This window comes from Argiope bruennichi, chromosome 2, assembly GCF_947563725.1.
Source record: "Argiope bruennichi chromosome 2, qqArgBrue1.1, whole genome shotgun sequence".
Classification (NCBI taxonomy): domain Eukaryota; kingdom Metazoa; phylum Arthropoda; class Arachnida; order Araneae; family Araneidae; genus Argiope; species Argiope bruennichi.
In genome coordinates, this window is record NC_079152.1 from 36,948,043 (window position 1) to 36,972,782 (window position 24,740).

At 30.2% G+C, this 24,740-nt stretch overlaps 1 protein-coding gene across 1 annotated transcript; it reads left to right on the forward strand.

Moving 5' to 3' along the window:
• Positions 1-23: 23 nt before the first annotated feature.
• On the forward strand, positions 24-9,132 carry LOC129961753 (ubiquitin-fold modifier 1). The gene is made up of 6 exons (XM_056075301.1): positions 24-123; positions 679-714; positions 1,511-1,567; positions 3,788-3,845; positions 7,319-7,391; positions 8,979-9,132. Coding segments are annotated over exons 2-6 (255 nt in total). The 5' UTR covers positions 24-123; positions 679-712; the 3' UTR covers positions 9,044-9,132.
• The last annotated feature ends 15,608 nt before the right edge of the window (positions 9,133-24,740 follow it).

A 24,740-nucleotide genomic window follows, 5' to 3' on the forward strand; every position in this document is an offset into this window, starting at 1 on the left:
TGCTAATGGCAACACTCTTTTCGTTTCGGAATCAGAAAGTGCAGCGTGGATTATAGTCAATACTGCAAATCGTTAAGTTGGTATTATATGTGCTAACTGCATAAACTTTACCTGTCGTAAAAAGTAAATATTAATCATCATTTTAAAACTTCTGGATAAATTTCTTCGTTCCTATTATATATTGATTTTTTCTGAACATTTTGAAGTACCAGCTGATCGCGAATGTATTACAATTTGGTTGATTTTAATTTAAAATATGTTACTACTATTTTTTTGTTTGTGTTAAATATAATCTAAAGTATAGAATAATTCGTAAAGATAATGAATTTAATTTTGGACTCTCTTCGATTTCATTTTTCTTGAGTTTGTTTATTTATTTTTCATTGGACATATTTCAAATAACCTGCAGAGCCAACGAATATAATTACTTGGCCCAATTTTAAAAATGTGCTATGAATAGTAATTTGCTACTTTATATTTGATTTGATTGTTCAAAGGTGTAACATCAGAATGATGCATAAATTTAATTATTATAAATTATTCAATGAATATTGATTTGATTGAATTTATTATCATGAAATTTAATATGTGGATGCATTCAGTAGAATTGATTAAATTTCTATTGTGTATATATGTGAATTATTTGCTATCAAATTGAAAAAAATATTTATTTTTCAGATTTCTTTGAAGTCTTTTATTGTTTAAAATTACTATGTAAGTAATGCTTTACAAATTGCTTTTAATTTTATATTTTAGTGTGTTTCATGAATCCATAGTTTAATATTTCTCTATAATGAATAGAATAGAAAATGCATGTTATCTTGATTTTTTTCCCTTTGTAAAAATACACTTGCATATAACTTTGATAAAAAGTATACAATGGGACTAGTTATGATTTTGAGGTTTATACTGAATATTTATATCTGAATTAAGTTTCTTTCTTTAACATTGTAGTTAAAAGTAAAAAATTGTACAGTGCATAAATTATAACTTAAAGATTTTATTGATGCTAATTTAAATCTGTATATGAAGTTTTGCAATTTAAATATTGAATTGACAAAAAAGATTTTTAAATCTTTAAAGATTTGATTCTTTTTGTATTTTCTTCAAATGTTTGATAATTTAAACTGTCAAAAAAAAATTTTTATTAGAAAATTTCTATTTCCAAAATAAGGATACTTATTTCAAAAATTTAAAGCTTTTCCTGAAGAAAGTTATGTTCAACTATAAAGCATCTGACATTATATATATATACACCATGTTAAGAAATATGCTCGTAAAAGAACAATTTATAAATATTTAAACTTCATTATTCAGAGTTGAAAGTTCAGAGATTTAGCAGATTGGCTGCTTGAAGGAATGAGCAATTTTGAATGAGAAAGAAAATGAGCAATTTTGATGATTTTAGACTGTCATGGAAATGTACTGAAAAATTATTAAGTGTTTTTGATACACATAAATATATGTATTTTCGAATGACACATCTTTTTAATCTTAACTTTCATTTCAGGTCTAAAGTAACTTTCAAAATAACTCTGACCTCAGATCCTAAGTTGCCATTTAAGGTGTAAGTATAAATATGTTATATGAATTGATAAATTTTATTTTCTACTGTAGATTTTATGTAAATCTTAAGTCTTATTGCTAATACTTAATTTTTTGTCACATTACTTTAGGAGATGTAATTGAAATAGTACTGCAAATTTCGTCAGACACTCTGATAATAAACATTTTAAAAATCACCTTTTTTAGTGTGATGTGTGTGTGTTAATTGCTAGCCCTTTTTCAATGTGATTAGTACTATAAATTTTTAGTTATTGCATAATTTAAAATACTATATATAGATTTGTTTACTTCTATCTATTATTCATTATTTATTAGCTCTCATTCCTCATGTTATTATTGCTATTTTTATGAAATCATAAATTTTAAAATATTTGAAGAATGTGATCATAGAAGTTATATGTAAATTTTGATATCAGGAATAGTACAGTATATAACTTTACTATAATTTTTGCAATTACAGTTGTAAATACATTAATGATATTGATATTCTAATGATTTTCACTTTGAAAGTTAAACTGTTAGTTGTATTGCTTTTTCAATAATTTTTACTTATAATAAGGATAAATATGTGTGCATTAGTATTCTACAAATGAGAGTGCCAATACATGATGAGGTAAAACAAGACTTTTTGACTTAGAGCTATCAAATTTGGAACATATATACTTTGGAAGGGTAGGAATGTGCATCTTTTTTTAAATTTTAATTAATTAAATTCAACACAAATTTGTGCATTTTTTCCATGGCCACATCTGAAAATAATACAGTACAAAAATAATTTTTTGTAAATCGGCTTTTATCAATGTTTTTATCACATTGATAAAAGCTCATATGATATATATATATATATATATATATATATATATATATATAAACACACAGAATGTCCATTCTTATCAGGACTGATTGTGTAATTTAAAAAATAAATATTAGGCATATACATCTAGTAGGAAAAAAAATTGACAGAATGTCCATTCTTATCAGGACTGATTGTGTAATTTAAAAAATAAATATTAGGCATATACATCTAGTAGGAAAAAAAATTGAAGTGCAATAAAAGAATGCTGTTTACTGTAATTTAAGTCAACAAATTTTTTAATTAATTATAAATTTTGTACTTTTGTGCAGACCTTTGATCATATGAGTCATATTTAGTAAAATATTCTCAGGACACTTATATTTTAAAGGAGCATCCACTTTATTGGAACTAAAAAATAGTAAATTATGAAAATTTGAATATTAATGTTTTATAAAATTGTGGGATTTTAGACCACTCCATTGACCATCTAATGGAAGATAAATCTGTGGTCAGCATTCAGAGTTTTCCCCAGGTTAATTATCCTAAATTTACGAAATTATTGATTGTAATTGAAATTATTGATTGATTCCGAAATTATTGATCAGAAAGAATTTTGATGATAGATGTATTAGGACATGAGTTATGGTGATCTTCCTAAAATCTTCGTTGCCCTGTCACTGAAATAATAAAATGCCGTGAGACAAAGCTGAATTAAGTTGAGTTCAAGTGAATAGTTGAGTAAATTATCTCTAAACACTTCATGCTGTTTGAATACATTGCTACTAGTTTGAATTCATGTTTCATTGTAGAATAAGGCATTTATCCATTATTGAGCTTTTGGATATTAGCCCATACACACATTACAATGAACTTTGATTTAAGGGGGAGGGACACCTATAACAATATTATTAGATGAAAGTTCAATTATGTAATTTTAAAGGATTTTTATTTTATTTATTTTTTTTAATAATATAGCAGCTTGTAGAGGGTTAAAAAATTTCTTGGGTTTTCCTTCCTTTTAAATGCTATGGGATTGATTCATAATCATATTATAAATAGTATAACTTGAACCTTTTATTAAATGATGTCCAAACTTAAATATATTTAGATCAAAGTGATATCTTTGCTTTGTCTCGTTTTGAATTTTATGAATTATTAATTAAAAATAAGCTAATTGACTTTTTGCTTTTATGGTATCAAAATTTTGAAATGCCCTGTAAGATTTCTGTTATCTTATTTGTCTAATAATACAAATAATATGAAAGAAATTTATTTTTATATTAATCCTAAATTTCTTGCACATCTATTTTATGTATTAAGCATGAGATGTAATATAATTTCAAGTAAATATTTTTATTTTTGTTGAAATTTAGCTAAGAAATAAGAATTGCTTTTAATGGTTTTAATATTCATTTTTAATTTTAGACTCAGTGTACCAGAGAATACGCCTTTCACTGCAGTTCTAAAATTTGCTGCCGAAGAGGTTGGTTATTTTTTTCTTTGTTTTATCAGAGAGAAATTAATTTTTTATTTTATTATTTATTCAGTTTGCTGGGCCATTAATTATTAAAAAACTTTAAAGAAGTTTTTAGAAATTATGTAATATATGGGGTATCCAAAAAATAAGTTCTGTTATACAATGCTTAATTTTTTTTTTCTTTTTCCCAGCAATTGTCACCGTTGTTGAAACATTTATCTTTGTGAGTGCAAATTTTTACATGACCTTGTTGTAGAAGCTGCAATGAAGAAATGAATCGGAAATTTGTGAAAATATATTGACATTGTCATAATGTTGAATTTTTTTTTTTTTTTCTTAATTTTCTCTTCAATATTTGTAAGTAAATCATCATCATTCAGGAACTGATCCCCACTTCTTTCATCATTGTGAATGTTTTTATGCCTTTCATTGAAATTTTGCATTCAATGCGTTACCATCAAATCTTTTTTTCTATTTTGTATGTGAACTTCACAAATTTGTCACTAAATTTCAATTTGTTTTGTGTTTCTAATATTAAGAAAGCAGAAAATAGAATATAGCATATAGAGGGATATTCAATTTTCTGACATTATAAATGCTTAACATTCAGTTGATATTATATTCAGCAATAAAAAAATGACTCTTATTCTTTATCAGTGAATCAGAAAAATAGTATGTGTGTATGAAATCATGAACAAGGCAATTCTGCAGCTAAAATTGGAAATGGAATTTAATTTCTGGATATTCCTCATAGTTTTCTAGAATTATAAAATTGTGTATTTCTGTCATCATTTTATTATTTTTAGTATACTTGATTCTGAAATTAAATTGGATATTGACATTACTTTCATTAGGAATAATAGCTATTTATTATGGTTTACTTATTGTGTCATTACAATTTTTTTAGAAAAACTTCACGTTTCTATTTTTTTAATTTTATTATTATTGATTATCAGCTAGTTGTTAGAATTTTGAATATTGGTGTTTTTAATTCAATTTAAATGTGTTCTACATAATTTTGTATTCATATTTTCTCAACAGAGTATTTTAATTACATTTGAAGTTTAAGTTGTATTATTTACCATTTAATTATTTTATATATGAGCTACTTTGTAAAGTCAAATTACTTAATATTATATTTGCATGTAAATGCCCATGCCATCTAATGCTTAATTAATTAAATTTTTTTCTGATTCAATAGCTTTTACTTTCTCATATGAAAGTTGCATTCCAAAATTAAAATAATATACACATTTTACTTATATTATATGAGGGTTTCTAATAGCATGTTAGGTGCATTGCAGCATGTTAACATAAAAATTTAAAAAAAAAATGGGCAGTATAATTTATTAACATATTGGCTATAATACTTAATATTTTAAAAGATTTTGCTAATAGATTCCACAAAAATTTTTATGATAAAATAAAATACAATGAAATTACTAAACAATTTATTTATAAAATATAAACAGAATATTCATCCTTTAGCCATTACCAGATAGTTAAATGGAGAAATTGAAAGAGTTATAAAAATGTGCATTTATTTATTATTGCAACTGTTGATCCCTAGAATCTTAAAAATCGAAATGATTCCAGTGAAGTTTGGGGAACATACAGGATGCAGTCTTTTAACAATTGGGAGCAAACTAAAATCAATTTCTAAAAATAGATAAATAAAATAAAATAAAAATTTACTGAGATCTGATGTTTAAAACATTTTTTTTAAAAAGAGAAAAATTCATTAAGATTCTTTTCAAGGATTTCAATAAGGCGAAAGAGCATACTTGATCATATTCTGATTTTGTTTAGAAATAGGAAGATAATGTAATGCTTAACTCCCCACTTGTTTTACAGTATGCATAGAGGTCAAATATTATACCCTCCATATACATACTAAATTGACATCAGACTTCTGAAATCTGTGAAAAATATGCAAATTATGTTATTCCTACTTCAGCAAACAGAGTAAAGCATGGAAAGAAATACTTATTTGGTAAAATGTAGAGGAAGGATGAAGTATTTAAAGTTTCTATGCATAATTTTTTTTCTAGTATATTTTATTTTACATTTCATGAGATGTTAATTTTATTTAGTTTCAAGATAAAAACATCTGTGTCATTGTTGATTGTTAACAATTATTACATATGTTTTACTTAAATATTGCTGAATAATTAGTTAAATAATATGCAACTATTGTAATTTCAATTTATGCATAATCAGAATGATAAGTAATTGTAATTATATTTCATATGATTTAGACAATCATTTGTAAAATATTTTTAAACAGTTAAATTATTAACTGCATTAACTACAAAGCACTTGTTTATATATCAATATTTCATCACAAAAGTTTTTTTTTTTCATGCATTCAAAATTAATTTTTAAAATTTGTAGCAGTTAATGCTTTTAAGTATTCAGAATTAAATTTGTTATACTGTATTTAAAAACTTTAAAAAATAAAGTATTTAATCTGTAAATTACAGAGATCTTTTTATATAACAATTATGGGAGTTCTTGAATTTACCTTCCCCCCCCCCCTCTCTTCCACATGCACAATATTTTAAATTAATTATGAAATCAATATTAGCTTGCAATCAGTATTAATTATTATCTGAAATTTTTCATTGTCTTATTTAGAAATATCACAATGCTCAATAATTTACTGTCATTTGAAAATATTTGCAATTAATTTGATTAGTGAATCATCAGGTTGCCAAAAGTATCTTATCTGTAACATGTAAATCTTAATAAATCAGAAATGTTTTGTACATTATTATTTTAATTTAACTGAAATTTTAATCTTAAACTCTTAACCTTAGAATAAAATTTCAACAGAGATAATATATAAATTTGTAGTTATAAAGAAAGGGGGGAGCACATTTCTGGTATTTGCCCTGAATTACATTTTCTGTAGGTATGTTTCTGCATTGATTTTAGTAATGGAGGAAAAACAACAAATTAAAAGAAACTATGATATAAAAATTATGTTTGTGTGATAAATAATTTTAGAAATTATTAAAGAAAAATAGTAACATTTTGTTGTCCTTTTAAATAAAGTTTTTAAAAATCTCTCCAAAATACACATTACTGCTCACTAAATTATAGATACCAAATTTTGTTGCTACAATGGTCTGCCCTATTAAGTGCCAAAAGCCCTTAATAATTCTTCTTTATAATTAGTAGAAATTCTTGACATTTCTGCCATTATCATTTCAATTTTTGAAATGTTTATTTAATTTTGTACTAAATGTTTTTATATATTTCAAAGGAATTTCTTGATGAAAATGTAATTTTTATTACATTCCTCTTTTTTCCCTTTTGTTGGATTCATATTTTCTTTCAAAAAATAAGGAATGTTGATATTTGATTCTTCTTAAATATTTAAGGCCCCCCCCCCCTGCCTACAATGATACACAAAAATTGGAATTTGGGTGAGATATAAATTATAATTCTTAATTTAAAATGTGTTTGTTTTCTAGTTTAAAGTGAGCCCTGAAGTAAGTGCAATTATTACAGATAGTGGTGTAGGAATCAATCCATCTCAAACAGCAGGTATGCATTCTTCCTTTTTATTTATTTATTTTGTGTGTGTATATGTATGTTATTACTTATTTTTGTTATTGTTAGTTTTTCCTTTTTAAACTTCAAAGAAATTCCTTCTTATTGTTTCTGACATTAGTTATATGATTTGACATTATCTTATGGATATTATTAGGAGTATATATTATATTATTGGGAATGGGTTATAAAATATTAATAAACCATGTTTTTCTTTATTTAATTGACAATTTAAAGAAGGCTTACATAAGAAAGTAAAATAATCTTTTTATATATTAGATCTGACATTATGTAGAAAATGCAAGCATATGTTATACATTTTTATTTTGCGGAAGCCAACCCAAACTTTCAATTTCAAACTTATTCATCTCCCTTCAGAGTCGTCCCACATTTGTTTTAGTTTAATTACAATCTTGTCATATTGTATTAATTTATTTTTATTAATTTTCTTACATATTTACTGAAAATATTCAGAATTAAAGTGTTTGTAGGCAATTGTTTTATTACAATTGCAATTTACAGTTTTTGTTTTGAAAATAAAAAGGTCTTCAGACGTTTTAGAAACCTTAATTAATGTAAATAAAAGATTATCTTGATACATGAAAGCTTCAAAATTGTTTATCATGCAATCATGATTTGCTAATATATCTTTCAAAATATTTAAAAGAAATAAAATATAGCATTCCCTTTTATTCTGCAAATTAGAATTAATGTTTTAAAAGTTAATTACATAGATACATAATTAGCTCCCAATTGTAGAATTATTAAGTTTAGTATTATTATTGTTATTGCTATTATATTTACTTAGTAATAAAAAATACCATGTATTAAAATATTTAGTGAAATGCATCAGTTTTTGAATACATCTTGCTTCATGTTTCAATTTTAAATTTATAAAGTAATCTATTTTTAAAATTAATTTTTCTTTAAATACAGGGGGATATGCTCAGAATTTTTTTCATAGTTAATTTTTTTTGTAATAATTCCATCACATAAAATGCTATTATTTGTGACATATTTGAAAACAGCAGAAAAAAATTTACATTCCTCTTGAATATAGACATACAATACAAACGAGAGAAATTTTTAACCATGGACTTTGGCTGCAGATAGATTTATTTCTAGCATAATTTTAATTTCTTTATAAAGGAAAAAATTAAGAGTAATTCTTATCTTCTGTTAATCTAATCTGTTCTGTTCTAATATTTATGAATTAGGTTTCAAGCAGTATAAAAGTATTGCTATCCTCAGAATAAAACATATTTAAACTATGCTTCCTTTTACATATCAAATTTTAACCATTATTTTCTTTTGCTCTTGAAATTTTCTAATCTTTTCTAAAAACATGAATTTTTATTAAAACATTGCATATGAGAAACATACTTTTATATATTTTGCAGTCTATCCCTAGAATGCAGGTCATGTAAAAATAAGTATTTCGTAGAATTGTGTAGAGAGCCTACTATATGCATACGTTCACAGTGAAATATATTCAAATGCAATGTTTAACAATATCAATTAGAATTTATTCAATTAATATGGTGATTCCATTTCATTTTAATGAGGGATTTGTTTTTTTAGGTGATGTCTTTCTGAAGTATGGTGCTGAATTAAGATTGATTCCCAGAGACAGAGTAGGAAATTAACATTCCAAATGTATTCATTGTAAATAAAGTGATTGGAGAGGAACTTATGTATATAAAATGCTACATAAATATTCTTTTTTTATTAAGAATTTATATTTATTTTGCAATTGCAATTATTTTATTTTTATTATTTTAACAAAATAAGTTTTAAAAAAATGTAAAGAATTGTTGGATAAATTTTATAAAAATACAATCTTCTATTTATTATAAAAAGGAAGAGGGGAGAAGATACTGATTATCATATGATACTGAAATTTGTGTTGCTGATTTCTTCTATTTATTTTCGAAAAATGGTATATTCTGTTGCAAGATATTTTGCATTTTTTATATTATAATAATTTGAAACTGCTGTAAATTGCTATGAGAAATTTTAAAATTATTTTTAAGAAATCAATAACAAATTGCATTAAAAAAGAATCAAATAACTTGTATTTTGTAAAACCCAAGTTGATATAAAGTAACTTAAATTTACAATACATGGAATTAACATGTTGAAAAATAAGTAAATATATATAATTTAAAATAATAAGGGAAAACCAATGAACTAGCCACTCAATTCCAATCATGTGTCCGATTTCACCAATTTTTGTATTGTGAAAATTTATGACATCTTGGTCAAGGACTTAATGCTTTTTCGTCTCCCATTTTCAAGAGAAACTGAAAAAATAAAATGTCATTGTACATTCTTTAACAACGTAGCAGAGTTCCCCAGTTCGAAAATTTTCGTTTCATGACCCTTAAATTGGTTGCCTATCTTCTACTTTTCCATTTTTAGAGATATTGCAAATAAAATTTTGTCAGATTACTCAACTTTAACAAATGAACCAATTTTGACGATTTGTCAATTTAATCACTTTGAGGTTTAGTTAACCAAGTAAATTCTTCTATCATTATTGTACACTTTTCATTTATATTATTATAATTGTATTTTTATTATAGTTTGGTTGTAATTAGATATTGTTTATTAAAATTAAGTGCCATGAATAATTTAATCTTTCTAACTGCCTTCAGCAACCATATTGATGATATTAATATATTCATATTGAAAAATTTGATGATAATACATATTATCAAAATAATAAAAGGCATTGTTTTAAATTATGATTACATAATGATGATAAAATAGTCTGATTGGTTAGCTATACTTTCAAAATGCAGAAATTTTCAATGAAATCTGTTCATTTGTTGAAGTTAGCTGGGGGATACTTATTTTGTAATAGCCATTGAAAATGAGGAACAATGATGATGACTAAGAGTTAAAAGTTTTCAATGAATAAAAATTTGCGAAATCAGTACATAAGGTATTTTATTTGATAATTCTGTAACTGGAAAATTCTCTTGTTTTATCTCCACCACTCCTCAAAGAATGCTTAATAAAATAATTTTTCTGGGATTTCATTCAAAAATTGATTGTGTTTATGAACAAAGCAACCTTAGTCTAGATGTTATTAACTTCTGTGTGAAATAGGAAGTATGGTTGTTGCTAGGAGACTGTTTCTTTGGTTTTTCCTATTCTTTTAAATAAATAAATGATGAATGGGCAGCTAGACGGCGAAGGTTGCTAATTTATATTTAAGATTTTAAAAAATGTATAACAGGAATAATTGATAAAAAGTATAGCAAGAAAATTTATATATGTAAAGGAATTGCGAAGAAAGTTTTTTGTCAAATCAAAGAAATGAATTTTTACCTATGCTGTCAAATTTCCCTTGATGAGCTCCTTGCATAATGAACAAAACAAAATATAAAAAAAAGGAACTCTCTTAAAGAGCCATGTTTCCTAAAAGGAGCAACAAGGAGACATTTTAATGGCACATGCAGAATTCTGCCTGTTTCTCTGTAGAGTACTTTGGTAAAAAAAAAAAAAAAAAAAAAAGTAAGACACTGGTAAGCATCATGGTTTCACATTGTGATATGAGTGAAAACTATTTTAATAACATGAGAGTATAAATACAAGCACAGCCAGTTGCTTCAATCTGTCATAGCAAGAAATCATAGAGGAGAAAACTGCCTGTGTAACTTCAAACTCCCAGTAAAATAAGAGCGATGCTGAAAGCATGGAAAACTGCTTAAGAAAATTCATTTTAAAGCAGCGTTCACATGATGCCAACTATTGCGCGAAATAAAAGGTCACGCCTACTTCAGGAACATCCCGTGATAACACTGGGACAATGGCAAATAGTAGTCCCGATGAGACATTTCCAAGTATTGTCTCAACAGGCCATTGTCCCATTGCAGTCACTTCTTATTCCTGAAGTAAGCGTGACCTTCTATTGCACACAATAGTTGACCTCGTGGCTATGCGCTCTACAAATGTTTTAACGATAATGCTGATCTCATTTCTATACATTTTGAAACGTAGGCAAAAACAAATGTCTTTAGACGGCAACTTTCTGGTAAAAAAGCGTGTATAATAAACAATACATATATACTGAAATAGTTATATATATATATATATATATATATATATATATATATATATATTTACATTGGTCCTATTAAAAACAATGACTTCTCTTAATGAGTGTTTCGTATTACGAATAACGTTTGGGATGAAATTAAGCTCGTTTCTGGCTGAGCTTTCCAGATAATTGAATCTCAATTAAAAATTAACCCAAGATTCTTCTGTATTATAATGAGGAAGGATAGTTGTTCTGTAAGGTATTGCAAAATAGGACAAAACATATTGTATAAATCTGTCTTTGATTAAATATTTAAAAAATAAGAGCATCTTCACATTTTTTAAAGCAGGAAATCTGATCAAAAGGTATAATGAGACGATGAATATCGTGATGGAAATCATACGACGAGAAGTGAAGTGAGTTAATAACGACACTGTTCCCCCCCCCCCGCACAAAAAAGTAAAATAGGGCCGAAATGTACATGTGAAAGCTTATAAGCCAATTAACAGCTATGACGCAGAGGGAATTACTTTTGTCTTGTTACTCGGCTGCGAATCGCAAGGTCCCAGGTTCTGTCCTCGCTCCTCATAACAATCCGCTACATTGGTGACCTCGGACGATGAATCTTCAACCTTCGTACAGCTGTTGTGGCGCCATCTGCCCACAGCAAACCAAAGTTGTCAGATTCACTTGACGCAGCAACACAGTCATCAGACTCACTTGACGCAACAGCAACCACTCACCCATACACGCTCGCCATAACGCTTAGTACTACTCAAATGGGTACAGACGCATTAGACTCAACAGCTAATACATCACCACTTAACAGCCATATCGTTCGTCTCACCTCCGACTCACTGGAGGGAGAGTACTGCGGCGAAAGTTTATAAGCCAGATAAGAAACACGAGTAATTACTTTTGTCTTGTGGTCTTGTTACTCGGCTGCGAACCACAAGGTCACAGGTTCTATTCTCGCTCATAACAATCCGCTACATACACAAGACAGAACTTTTAGAAAATAACATCACACACACAAATAATAAACCACTGATTAAACAGTAGCAACAATACACCTAGAGAGTTCGTTCCATGATCAGCAGTCCTAAGAAATAATTTCCAAACTGGCGTGCGTGCACTTTTGTGACAGAATATAGAATTTGTCAAAATGATCTCGGCACCTAATAGAGATATCAGTGAAACTAGAATTTTCTAGTTTTTCAAACCTTCATTTTTGCGACCAATGGTTATCACTTTGTCGCCATGGTCAGGATTTATTGACCTGGCATCCAATAAAAATATTTGTAAAATTTTCTTCCTTTCTATAAGATGATAATTGCGCAAGTAAACAATATTGCAGATGTGCTTCACTGCTTTTCTCTTCAGAGTGCATATCCCGGTACTCTCATTGCATGAGGCTATGATTAGTACCTCAATATACTCAATATAGAAGTAACCGATAGAACATGAATTATATTTGACTTGGCTTTGGGAGCCCTCTGAACTCTATAGACCGCATCATTCGCTTTCTTTAATGCTTTGAAGTCCTTTCCAGCTCTGTTACAATTTTGGACTCATATCTCTTCGTTGCTTCGGATTATAGATCCAGACTCGATCTCTCTCCTTGAAACGTAGATTGCTCTAATGTCTCAATGAATTTCCATTCTTTTACTGGATAGGTTAACAGTAGGTGCAGTATGCTTTCCAAACATGCTTCTAATTTATTCGGCAAGAATTGCCTATCGCAGGCTAATCGCAATCTTCGCCAAGAAGTATTTTGATGATTTCATTCAGTTATTCTACTGATTGCTCACGTATAGACCGGTAGAAAAAGTGGGAGCATATTTTCTCAATCAATTTCTTTGAAACAAAGATGAATTAAAACCATTTAATTAAATTTGGAGAAGGAATAGCAAAGAGTCCAGTATCGTTTTGTTGCATGATTCATTGGCGATTTTCATGCTAATATAGCCACTCTGACAAATTTAGCTTGTTCTCCAGAAACGGCCTAATGTCATAATCTTTCAACTGCGCTTTTTAAGTTTCATTTAAGATCAGTGATCCTCGTATGTTGTTTCTAAAACTTCACGAAAAAAAATTTGTTTCTACTCCAAATTTTTCTCAGAAATCTTGAAATGTTTGTAATTCTCAGTACAGGGTCTTATGGGAAAAGCGTATACATTTCTGTGATAAGTAATTTTGCAGTATTGTACATTATCTGAAAACAAAAGAATTTCTTCTCCTATCTGTACTAAGTTGGTCCTCAGGTTTATAGTAACCACACAAGACTACTCCGCCCCATCTAATTTAAGGCATTTGGATTAAATTGGCGAGAATTAGGATTGAGTCCTAAGGGCCATCTCGGCCACAGTACAACCCTTCCCATGGGAAGCACATCCCATCACCGGTAGGCGGTAGCCGACCCCTATAATTTCTATGCTCACTTTGGTGGGGAGAACCAGCCACCATGACGGAAGCTTCTCATCCTTATATGAGATGTCCCCTGGTGGGAGCAGGTCTACAGTACAGTTAACATTTTGAAGAAAATCCAGAGTAAGAATGCAAGGATCGGTGATATTAACTACATATCATAATGCGCGGCAATTACAATATCTTTACGGTATTGCATGGAATTCAAAATACCTATCAACATTGTGAAGATATGCATTATCTAGAGCTAGAGTAGATTCTGTGTTCCTTTTGGTGCATCCGTTTTTCTGTGTTCCTTTACTTTTTCACCTGTAACAGTCTTTAAAGAAATATTTGGAGTAAACATATCTCTTACAGTGAAACAGCGGTGTGAAATGATAATAAAGCTTTATTACATGCACTGTTACAAATTGCCATAGAGGAATTGAGTATATACAATGGAAACAACTCAAGAAGCAAGCTCGTACCGTAGGTAGGCCTTAATCGTATATCGTAGACAGGCGTAGGCCGGACTTAAAGGGCCCGGAGCTTCATTTGAAAGAAACAAAGTTGGTTGCTCTGGTTCCAAAAAATTTCCAGTGTAACCTCCCCCCTCCCTCTTTTCATATTTTCAAAGTTCGAGTGAAAAGCGAACTTAAAAAAACAACAACGAGAGCTAAAAATTCCTTCGACTTTGAAGGCAAATTTCTTTATTGTTTTATTTTTAGAATAATATGTCAGTCAGAATTTTACTTTTTCGAGTAAAGATGTGAAAATAAATTTTAATTGAAAAGTATTACCTAGAAAACTAATCTAGCCAGGATCCAAAATGATGCTGTAAAAAAAAAAAAAAAAAAAAATCTTAATTTTAGTCTCTTTCTGAATTAGTTGGAGCTATTTTCTTCTAAAAAGGAAGGAAAAAAAGGTATTTTTTTCTAAATTCTTAACTACTTATTTTAAAATCTGAATTAATTCCTAAATTCTTTTTGGAGTGTTGTGCAGTTTCAACAAGACCACATATTCTGTTTGTCTATCCTAGATATACCATGTAGCTGAGCCAAAAGTAGATTGAACTCAGGAGCAGGGCCAAATGAAAGTGGTCCAATTTATTAAAGCTTCACCTTAAGAGAGACCCATTTTTAATGCAAACTATATAGTATTCAATACCCAAATCTGAAGAATCCGGTTGCATATATGGTCTATCTTGTCCTAGAAGATTTCCATTCCTGTTCAAGTTTTTGTAAAAGTGTTAGATGTTAGGTCATTTTCCAAATGACAGAAAAATTCCACTCATACTCGGTGTATCATATCCTACAATTCGCTAAATTTTATCGATTGTTTTCGCTTTTTTATTCTTGTCCTAGCGTGGCTATTTCTAGCACTAAAAACACTGTTATTAGTTAAACTGCATTTTAAGTTTTTTTTATTGTGAAAATCACATTTCCTTGAAAAAAAAAAGTAAATGCTGTTATGTAAAGGAAAAAAAAAACCCTCAGAATTTTATCAATGAATTATAACTGTGTGAGCTGATTTACTTTTTTCATATCATTCTTTCATTCATTCTTTTCATATTTAATACTGGGCATTCAGAATTTCGTTCACCCGAAAAATATCTCATTAAAATATCATATATCTTTGAAATTCTTTTTATAAACTCCCTGCTTATAATTTTACTTTGTATTCTAGATCAGAGTGCAACAGACACGCAAGAGTTTTTAATTTTTCCTTTCTATCTCTACTAAGATTTAAGAAGAATATATGCATATTAACGTTCTACGGGGCAAACTATATATCTTAGAGCTATCAAATTTGACATCAAGGCATTTTAGAGATGAAAATGTTTGTCTAATTTTTTTCCTTAGATTTTTGACGCTTTTGCTCGATAACCTACTAATGACTGAACTTTTACACTATTTTAAAGTTCAAAAAAATTAATTTTTTGAATGATACCAATTCAGTAGATGTGAAGTTTTTTTTTTTTTTTTTTGAAATTTTATAATTTAAACAAATATATTCTTTTGTGAAATTTTTACCAATACATTCATTGTTGAAATGACATTCGAACTGTTTTCCTTAATTCAGGAAATATTTAATTGCTTACATTTCTTCGATTGTTGAAAGTTAAGCGAGAAAGAAAGATCCTGCTAATTATCAATGCTGCTTACAGAAAAAAAAAAAAAAAAAAAAAAAAAAACCTAAAATTAGAGTTTTGCGAAGACAGAAAAAATACCTGAACGGTCAGATTTTAATGGCAGCATGACATCCTGAATTTGGTTCCAGCACAAAGTCTTTTACTTACACGACAAACAAAACAAATATAGAGTTATGCATTAGAGATTTAAATATAACCAATATTCTTGGCGAAACCAGCTGGGCGCCAAAGTTGCATGTTATATTCAAGTAGTCTAGTAGTCAAAGTTGCTAGTATAGTGATAAATAAGTTAATTAGATGATTTTTCTATTGTATAATATGCCAAAACAAGTTTGAAACTGGTATTGAACTTAAAATAGAATGGGAATAAAGTTTTAACTATTTGTGAGACATTTCTATTGAAAAGTGTGAATTCCATTTTCCGTCCCCCTAAATACAGAATGAGGAGCCCTATTGCACCAACCAAATAGAATACCAACAACAACCAAACCAATCTACAAGTAGAGTAATTAATCGATTTCGGAAATATTCCGTCAAAATATTAATAATTATCAGTTACGGCAGATTAATTCCATACTGAATATGAATATTTTCTGATATTGTAATTAGTGCATGAATCTTGGTAGATTATTTTTTGTATTTCATTTAGATAATAGATACGTTAAAAAGCAGAGACAAATTTTGAATTTTATCTTTACAATAAAGATGATATTATATGCTAATTTGTAACAAACTTTCAACCCATTACTCTCGCAAACTATTTCGGTGATTGCTTCAATGCCATCTGTTCGACATTTGTCCTAACCAGCGAGAATTGTGAAAATTTCTTGTATTTTTGACAAACATTATTACTCTCATCAGATTTTTAATTGTTTTATTCGAATTTCATCAATTTGGTTCGACTGTATAATACAGTTTTCAATCCGACAAATTTCTTGAGAAAATATTTGCTGTCTATCTTTGTTTCGAAAAATACACTTGAAGTAATTCTTCCTAGAATCATTTTTGAAATATTTATTTGAAACAGTATAAGCATATGATCTAAGTAGAAATAAGTATGAGACCCAATTACCTCCATGCGGCAAATTAACTGATACTTTATATTAACTGCGACTTGGATGAATTTTTGTTTTGAATAAAACGGATTAACGTGCTTTAATCTATGGAATATGAATTAACATTTTGTTTTTATCTAATGACGAAGAAAATATTTATTTTGAGAAAGAGCTCACAGATATCTTTAAATTGTTCATGATTGTCAGTAAAATTACTTTTCGTGATTTACTGAATAATTTTCGGTGAATCAACTTCTGATAATTATGTCTAACAAAAATGAACATGAAAATAACCTTTTGACTTTGCAGAAAGTTCCGTCGGCTGAGAGTTTCTTAATGAAGCATGGGAATATAAAATCTAGCCATGAGGAATATACTCCTAAGGTACTTCCTCCGAGTATGAGGGAAATAATTCACAAAAATACAACTGAAATACTTCGTAGAATCCGAAGAGAATTGAGAGAGTTCACAAGATTTGTTGAAGACGTTCAAAAGAAAACACCATCCCAATATCAGCTACCTGATGGTTCTCCTATGCCTGAAGCTCCTAAACCTGCCGAAGGTCTGAGACCTGTTCAACCAGTAGATCCGAGACCCAAAAATGCTCCTTTGAGGGATGCTTTTCTAATGATAAGAAATTTATTATGGAGAATTTCAAATGTGATCGATCAAGTTGCTGCCGATATTCCCGCTGAAGACGATCATCGCAGGGATGTGCAGTCTCCACATTTTGATTATTATTATGCTCAATATGTCTTTCAACTGGCACTATATATCTTACAGACGGTTGGGGAAGAAATTGAGACATTTTCGAAAGTCCTTGCTGAAGTCTCTACTGATGATGCTCTCAGCAAGTTGCCTCCTAAAGTTGACGAAGTCGACGCGACTGTTTCAATCCATAAAATTACTCCTTACGGACACGAGGCCATTCATGATTTTGAAACGTCGCCGAGGAGTTCGGAAACGAGCTGTGACGAAAGTAATAACGCATCTGATGGAGATGTGCCTAAGATAGAGCTTAAAAGACGTGCCGTGGAAGCAATGGAATTACTAATACTTCTATCCGATAAGATGTTTCATTATTTCCAAGCGAAAGGGTTACCTGAGTTCGATGAAATGCAACAGGTGGAGTTTTCAAAAAAGGCCCTAGGCATATCAGACTTATGTGAAACCTGCTCATGGAAAGTGGCCAGAGAGTTAAGAAGGTATAGTTCGCGAGAGAACTTGTTTGAAGAAAAATACGAAAAATCAGCGAACGAAGTGAGTTTAAAACTATTACAGATATTTTCATAAATGGAGATTGGAACATTTGTCTCTTTCGGGTACTATAAAATTAGTTTCTCTGTGTCTGTAATAGCTTCATTTAGTCAACCATAATAGCTTAAGCGCAGGTGAAAGGTAAAGCATTTTACAATTATCTTTTTTCTAAATCAAGAAAAATTTAAATCTATAAACCTAATTTCGAGTGGACTACAATACAATTTTAGGAGAGAGAATTGATATTTCAGATAAAATCAAAAGTTTCTGCTTAAATTAAAAAAACAACTGTTAAATATGTAATAAATTTTTTGGCAATCAAAATATAAAAATCCTTTATTATAGATTCTTCTGGGTCTTTTTAGCTTCAACTAATATGTTGTCTGTTATAATAGATTTTGGGGTAAAAGTGAATTTTAGTGTGCACCCAGCTGCGCCAACAATGCCAAGTCGCCAATAAAGATGGCGGACAAAATAAACAAATACTTCCGCGGAACAGTTACGGTTACTATTTCCCGCAATCTAATTAGAACTTTTTACTGATAAGTATTTTTTTTTTCATACTGCCCGGTGCCTTCTACAGATGCCTTCGGCATCTGTAAAGGCACCGGGCAGAATTTTTCAATTTAAAAAAAACATCCTACGGCTTCGCTAGCAGCGGGAGCGGGAACCTAGTAGCTTCGCTAGCACATTGAACATAAGGACTGTGTGGATAACATGAACTGTACATAATCAATTGAAAAGAAAGAATGAAGGATGTTGTACGAACGGATTTCATAGGGAATCTTGCCCGGTGCCTTCTACAGATGCCGAAGGCATCTGTAGAAGGCACCGGGCAGGATTTTTTAACTTTAAAAAACATCCTACGGCTTCGCTAGCAGCGGGAGCGGGAACTTAGTAGCTTCGCTAGCACATTGAACATAAACACTGTGTGGAAAACAGAAACAGTACATAACCAAGAGAAAAGAAAAAACGGAGAAATAAGCAATCGGAACATTCTCCATACAAAATTACTTTCCCCACCTTCATCAACTTGTAAAAGAATATATTCCACTCACCTTCCATCCATTCTGCCGGTTCGATATCAAACCATTCTCAATACAAAATTTCAAACAAGCATCCTTTCCTAATTTCATTAACTCGTAAAATATATATGTATGCATATTTAACTCGCTCTTCATCCATTCTACAGGTTCGAAATAATCCCGACATAACAAATTATGAAGGGAACCAACCGTTATAACACCAAAAGAATTATGAGAACTGCGAAGAATTCCATTTGCAGCTGTCTTTGAAAGAGAGAATGCAGACGATTTTTTTAAAGCGAATACTGACAATTAAAAATTGCAAAAGAATAAATATTTTCTGTTCGTATTCACATTAAAAAAAGAAAGAAGAAAATAACTTTTAATTATAAGCTTAAATTTCTTTATAATAAAGAACAAAAGTAAAATCTTTAATCGATATTTTTTTAATATTTTTAATTTAACATTTTTCATAATTTAATTGTAGTTTAAGTACAACTCAACCATTGTAAAAAGTAGTAAACAAAACAGCAGTACGGTTGCTATAAGAGGGATCCGATGGGTTGCAATATTGGCGACAATCGGCTGGTGCACACTAATCTTCACTTAGGCCGATTTTGGATTCTATTTCATTTAAGCCTTTTTAGCAGTGTCACAATAAGATAGGTGCGTTGACATAGATTCTACAAAAGCATATGGAATGATGCTAATTCAGCAGTTCTTAGCTTTTAGATATTTTGAGTTCCATTTTTCATATTAATCTTAATCTCACTTCTTTCCAGTGATTTTTGTTGAATATTGTTTTCATCAGTTAAATGTTTTCCCGAATTCTGAATAATTAATATAATATTATTTTTGAGTTAAAACGTGCTTTCAAAAGAGTAGTTTATTTTTGCACAGGAAACATATTTTGTACATGAGGAAAATCGATGATGAAGAGAGGCGTCGGTTTACATTATGACACACGAATAAAAGAAATAGAAATTTTTTCCTTCAGTGATTTTATTAAGAGCTTCTTTGACACGTGTCAGTTTAGAAAAGGGAATTATAGACATTTTTGAAAGGAATGCGTATGTGTTAAGGATTTTTATCCCTTTACTCGTAGCATGGGTAGCTGGTAGTAGAAATAATTAAATAAAAGGATTATTCGGATCTGGAAATTAGAGAAAATTTTAGAATAAAATAATATGGGCTAATTTAAGATAAAATTAGGATATTAATTGGGATTTAAATTGAATTAAGAAACATGTATATGTGATAAAAATACACAGGGAGAATTAGAAGAAATAAGAAAGAAGTGTTAAGAGTGGTAGCAAAATTCCGAGAACATCGCAAAGTGTGTTCGTTAATGTGATCAGCACTTGAGTGACATTATTTTGCATATTTTAAAACTTGTAGATGATAAGCTATATCAAAGTTTGGTATATTTGTTTTAAAATATGATATTTCTTGTAAATATTGTTACGAAAATTTTCGGGGTTCGTTTGGATAATGGGAGTTATATGGTGTGAAGAACGCTCAATCACCAGGTGGCAGTAGAAAATAAAACAACGACTTTTATTTACACGAAGACACACAGGACAGCACAAAGACGACAACTATATACAGCACAGAAGACGATTATTTTCAGCCGAGACGTGCAGCATACAACAGTATACACAGCAGCTCTACTCCGTCGCTGCTTCGCTAGTCCCTGGAAGACGAGTTCTTCACCGTCGCTTCCGACTACTCTTCGACTCCACTGGTCCACGACTCAATTCACCGTCGGTTCACAACTACGACGACTCCACTGGTCTACGACCACTCTTCTCTGTCGCTTCCGACTACTCAATTCACCAATGGTTCACCACTCGACTCACCACTACTCTGCTCTGTCGCTTCCGACTTCTCCTCAATTCACCACTGCTCGGCAGCTGCGGGTGCTTCCTTTTATAGGTCTCAGGAGGCGGGGCTAGAAGCCTTTCAACCAATCAGGAACGTTCGAGGCGTATCTCCGTTCCTACTGGACGGATCGGGAAAATTCTCGATGTTTCGGGTATAATCTATTTTGGTGCCAAAGTCACCAAATTCGTCGCCAAATGGTCGCCAAGTCTATCGCCAAGCTGTGGGACCTTCCTATGGAACCACTATGCTGGGAAGCCGCATCACAGGTTCGTAACGATATTATATTTACAAGAAATTAACGGAATAATGGACGTTTAAAAATATATTATCCTTTTCCCATTGATTACTCAATTCAATGAATAAAATATTCTCGAATTCTACATTATCTTGTGTTTTGAAAATTTTAGTGAATAATATGTGCTATAATGTAATAAAAAAATTGTTTGGAATTGAAATTAAAATAAATCATTTTCAGATTCAGTAATTAGATTCTGCTATCATCTTAAAATTCCAGCATTTTGAAACATGTATGAAATCTATATCTCTATGTGAGTTCTATATCAAGTCTGTATTTGCATCATTTATGCATTTCTTCATGAATTATTTTTCTAGATGCCGTTCTCTTCACACTCTCATCCTCAAAATCATTCTCTCAAATTACAAGGTCGTCATGCTCATTTTGATGCCAATACTCGCAAATCATATTTCAAATTCGACAGCAAACCCATAGACATCCAAACAGATGAAAAGTCAAGCACCCATATGAGTCCGAAACAAAACTATATTTCCGATCATGGAATTACGATGACTTATCAAAAACAGGATCGTCCCTTCAAGGTATGAAAAATTGTGCAGAAAGGCTTCTGCTTTTTCTAATGCACGGTCCATTAGCGTAATGCAGGGCGCATTGGAAGCGTAAGAAAGCAATTCTTCAAACAAAATTTTTAATGCTAGAAATCAATATTGTGAGGGCGAAAAGATTAATACTAAGATTGGCGGACAGTTATCCTCACTACGCTATTGATATACTCAAAGTATTGTCATTCTCGTAAAATTCGATAATATTTTTGATAAATATCGACTGTAATATCTTGATAAAGATCGATCAAATAAGAGAGTAGCGTAACAAAATGATTATTTTATTTACAGTCTTATGTATTTACAAAGAACAACTTGTACTCATTAATATTATTAAGGTTAATATTGCTCAGGTTAATATTATTTATAAAAATCAAATGACTGTTCAATCATGAAATAGTTCCTTGATCAAATCGTAAACCAGATCACCAAAAGAAACCACTAATAGTCTGTTAGCTCTTAACGGCTACTCCTGGCGGTTCCAGAAATCCGCCGATCTTTATCGGGTGAACCTTAACACAGAAGCCCGAATCACACGGAGCTCCTGAAAAAAAAAAAAAAAAAAACAGGAACAAATTTTCCGCATTCCAAAGTCTCTCTCCAACCTCTCCTTCGAAGACCTTTTCTCTTTTTCTGATTAAAAAAGAAAACGCATTTCATTTTTATCAGATACCCACTTCCAGTTTCCCATTGGTGAACTTGAGTTCCCTATCGCCCAATAGCTGCTCAGCAACGCTTCCTCAATGGTTTAAACCCGACTAATCTTTGTGGTCGACCACCTCTTGAACGTATGTCAATTACAATCAATTCGCAGCTAACACCGGAGGAAGTGCACTTTTAGGGTTGACACTAAATGACAATGGTTGTTGGTGATTGATTGTTTCTTGATTAATTGAGGAATGTCTTCATAAAGGAAAAAAAAATTAGTATCTGGATATTTCGACCCTTGAAGACATGATGGATCTATTTGAAACGAAGAGATACACATTTGGTTTCCCACACTGGATATAGTAACAATTGACCAGACACAATAACTCTCCGAGTGAAAAGGATCCGAATCTGTAAGTCTGCATGCACTTAACTATGTGTAGGGAAACGGGAGATATTACATCTGGTCTAGATGTCTTTAACCCAGAGCCTGACTAAGGCAGGGGTATACGGGACAGTTGCCTTGGGCCCCACATGAGAGAAGGACCGGGGAAAAATCAGGCCCGGGCATTCCCCAAATCGAATAGAAAGTTTATTTTACATTTCCTTCTTCAAGGAACTTTTTTTAACAAAATATCAATTTTGAAACAAATATAAAAAGGACAGAATGATATTTCGTCTGACCATTGGAGGGGGGGGGTTACTTTATAGGTACTTTAGGTTCTACTCAATTTTATTGTTATATATCTATAATGAGGTGAAAAGTTTAAATACCTCCATAAAATTCGGTTCTTCATTACTGAAGTAGTGAAACAGAGGAGGCCCCCAAAAATTTTTTGACTCGGGCCCCAATTGGGCAAAGTTGGGCACTGCTTTTACCATAAGAGAAAGGGGGGATCGTTACACGACGTGTTGTCTTCTCCCAACAAAAAGGAAATTATGCTTGTGTGAGTGAATGCCTACCTTTTCGTTTGTTTGTGAATACGAAATCTTAAACTTGACATGAGATTCTTATGCCGGAAACTTGGATCTGCATCAAAAAATTTTGGAGCTACCACTTCTTATAAAAGAAGGCATTCTTATTATATGACTTGCCACCTTCAGCGACAAGCTTATTCATTTGGAACAATGGTTGTGCTTGATAAAACCTTAAACCTTTATATATAAGTTGATATCCATGATTTCTTCAGTATAATGTTCCTAAAATTCAAATTTAGATAGAAATTTATGCAGCAGTATTTTAACTGGTATACATCTGTTCATACAAGTCCCGTTAATGTCAAACAATCCATTTCTCATTTTAGAGAGAAGAGAGAATCAGATTTATAAATATGTTGCGCCTTCAAAGGAACAACATATTTATAAGTCTGATTCTATGCACAACCAAAACACATGTTAATTAATCATCCGTCTCACACAACTGCTAATCGGTGCTATTGACAGACAACACTTTAGGAATGTGCTTCCTCAGAGCGATTTTTTTAAATTTTTTAATAAAATATTAATTAACTGAAAATATAAGAAATTTTGAAATAAATTCCCAATTGCCCTAAATATACCAGCACAGAAATAAATTTCACTTAAAATTTAAGCATTTTTTTATGATACCAATTTAAAAATATCTTAAACTTATTTTTTAACAATATATTTCAATGTTGAGATGAAATTCAGTATGTTTTCATCATTGCAAATATTTCATTCTGAATTCTTTTTTTCTTTCTTTTTTCTAAAGACATCTGAGTATATTCTACTCTCTCTTCTTATTGAACCTAAATCATTGAAAAGAATCTAAACTTTTCAGAGATGATTTTTCTATCATCAGATCAATACTAACAATCTCTATGCGTTTTTTAAGAATTATTATTATTTTGAGAAATCTAGCTTGAATTGGCTCCCAGTTTTAAAAAGATCTGTAATCCCTCACGCGGTAGAATCATTTTAATTTTTAAGAATCGGTCGATGTTCGTGGGTAATCAAACAAAAGGGACCTCATCTGTCTTTTTTCAATTT